Consider the following 2,716-nt stretch of genomic DNA (forward strand, 5'->3'; position numbering starts at 1 on the left):
TAAATCTTCATGGTGGTAGATGAATTATATTTTATTTCATAGTCAAAAACACTATACTAACTTAATCAGGACAAGTGTATTATCCTCAGCTCTTTGAACAGACTTTTCATATTGATTTTTCCACCCACTGAATGTTATCATGTATTGATAATCCAATCAATTGTTTATTATTCCATGATGCTCTTCTTGTTCGTCAAGTAATGAATATTGTTGAGAGATGTCCACGTGGAGTTCGAATTACGGTTGATTTATCTTATCTGTCCTGATTGAAAATTCGATTTTGGTTGACATTTCCGTGATGTGGATTTGTTCTTAAGACTGTTCTCATGGACTTCAATGGTTTTTTATCCGAATCTTGCAGACTGCATTGGAATGCCATCTTTAGGCTGCCGGTCACAGCTGTTAGCATGTTTTACCGCACATCGCAATTGCGTAACATTTTGTGAATTTGTATTATTTAAACTGGATAATTTGTAATTGTCGTGAAAGAGGCCCGGCAATTGCATGAGTAAGACAGACGTTTGTAAGAAATTCGCTTGCAAATTGCAGACGTGTCTGAAAGGTTTGTAGAAATTATATTTTGGTCCGGGTTGAGGTTATGGTAAGATGCAGGTTTATTTTTTAATTTATCTATTTTTGTTAATTAGATAACGTCTATCAGCCAGCTCGTTGTGAAGGGGTGATCGAGGAGCTCAGACAATGCTGCATGAAACACTCGGAAAATTCAGTTGTGTGTGATGGAATTGATGTGTCCAAGCCTTATGAGCACAATACTGTTGATTATGTAAGTATTATTGGCGACCGAAGTGTACATTTATTTTTTTTTATCATTCTATATTTATAGAATATTGATAAATCCATAGAAACATTCGACAAAAGATTTTTTAGAGATGAAATCTCGTGGTAAAATGTAGGTGATTCTGACCGAAAATTGAAGCGATGAAAAATTAAAATGAAGTTCTTGTTAAAGGTTGAGGAACATTTTTATTTTTCATGCTTCTCGAATCTATTGTAAGGGAAGCATATCATTGATCATTCATTGATGTATAGGAATATTTAAAAGAATGACATAAACCATTAGTATCTATCGTCGTGATGATATTTCCGGTAGGCGGAAAAAATATCCCCGGAAAAAATAGCCCACACACCCAAAACGTGTTAAAACCCACCCAATTTGATAGACCATAGGAAAATTAGAGTCCCTGAAAAAATAGACAACGAAAAAAATAATTAAATTAAAAAATAATTAAATTGAGCGAGTTTTAACACGTTTTGAATGTGTGGGATATTTTTTCCGGGATTCGATATTTCCAGCGCAACAGAACCGATTAAAAATACTTGAAAAAATTTTATGTCATCGCGCCTGGAATCCGCGATTTAATCGAGCGAAGCGAGGTTAGAATCGCGCGATTACAGGCACCGATGGCATAAATATGATTATTAATGAATGGCGTAATGAATGCCATTAATTAAATATACGATTCTTAAATAAATATAAAAAATATCGAAAGGTCATGCATTTACGAATAAAGATTTGAATTTAGTGACATACGACTAATTGATATTTCAATTTTTCGAAAAGTTGTATGACAGCTGACGGTGAAATGGATTTCAATATAGTATCACGAGTATTTTATTCACGACTGAATTAATGGAAAGTCTAAAGAAATGTTACTGTATAATTTGATGCTAATGCTTTTATTAATTTTTAATTTTTTGTAGAAAATATTAACGAATATCGTCCTGGGGAGTCGATTGATTATTGGAGACGTTGAAAAAATATTTAAAAATTCGAGTGGCTCCAATTTTCATAGGTTTTAGGATTGTTAAAATCATTCTAAGGTCCATAACCACGAGAATACAATCCTCTATTTTATTAGTTTATTTTATAATTAAAGGGTTTATCTGGTCCGAGATTTTGTTGGTTTTACGCAGCCATAAAATATCAAATTTGACCAATCCTAGTTGAGTATTTTAAATGTCTGAACTGTAGCAGGTCGAAATTTACCATTTTATATCGGTATAAAACCAGAAAAATCTCTCCTCTCAAGAGTTTCGTGCTGGTTGTGGAAATGCGGAGGGTGACGAGTAAGAATTTCAAATGAGGAATATTCCACGCTATTTCAACAGAAATTTATTTACTTCCCTTTATAAAAATGTGATACCCTGTGAGGGCTGACACATTTTCCCGGGATTTTTTAAAAATTGTAGCAACAACTACATTACTAGCCCCTAGGCGTTGTTCGTACCTGTTCGTTTACGATTTTAATCTCTACAGACTGGCTTAAGCGGTCCTTCTGCCTTCAGCCATGGGATTATCCCGCGTGTGAATCTACTATATACTCGCCATATACATCCAGAATAATAACATAATATATATATTGTTATATTAAAAATATAATGTTGAAATAGCACCGATGGTGGATTATACCTGTTACTCGCTAATCGTTGTCATGGAGCAAATGCGAATAAATAGGAAAATTCCCGATTGCCTTAACAATAAATATCTAATAGAGATATCGATTACGTACGGCCGCGGCTGTGCGGTCAGGATGTGGGACTGGATTCGGTTGGGTTCACGCGGGCTCCACAATTTGGTACATTCTGTCCCCCAGTTTCATTGTCGAGCTGGAGTTTTGTCAAACGAGACGACCGTACCTGGACAAGCGTTTTCCCTCAAATGAGGCTTTCCCATGTCACCCAGAAAATACAGTAC

At 35.1% G+C, this 2,716-nt stretch overlaps 1 protein-coding gene across 1 annotated transcript; it reads left to right on the forward strand.

The window, feature by feature from the left end:
• Window positions 1-366: 366 nt before the first annotated feature.
• On the forward strand, window positions 367-859 carry LOC105272998 (cx9C motif-containing protein 4). Its single transcript, XM_011315234.1, has 2 exons — window positions 367-562; window positions 648-859. The coding sequence occupies exons 1-2, from the start codon at window positions 505-507 to the stop codon at window positions 842-844; spliced, it is 255 nt and encodes an 84-aa protein (XP_011313536.1). The 5' UTR covers window positions 367-504; the 3' UTR covers window positions 845-859.
• Window positions 860-2,716: the final 1,857 nt, after the last annotated feature.

This window comes from Fopius arisanus, unplaced genomic scaffold (assembly GCF_000806365.1).
Source record: "Fopius arisanus strain USDA-PBARC FA_bdor unplaced genomic scaffold, ASM80636v1 scaffold00601, whole genome shotgun sequence".
In the NCBI taxonomy this organism is placed as follows: Eukaryota; Metazoa; Arthropoda; class Insecta; order Hymenoptera; family Braconidae; genus Fopius; species Fopius arisanus.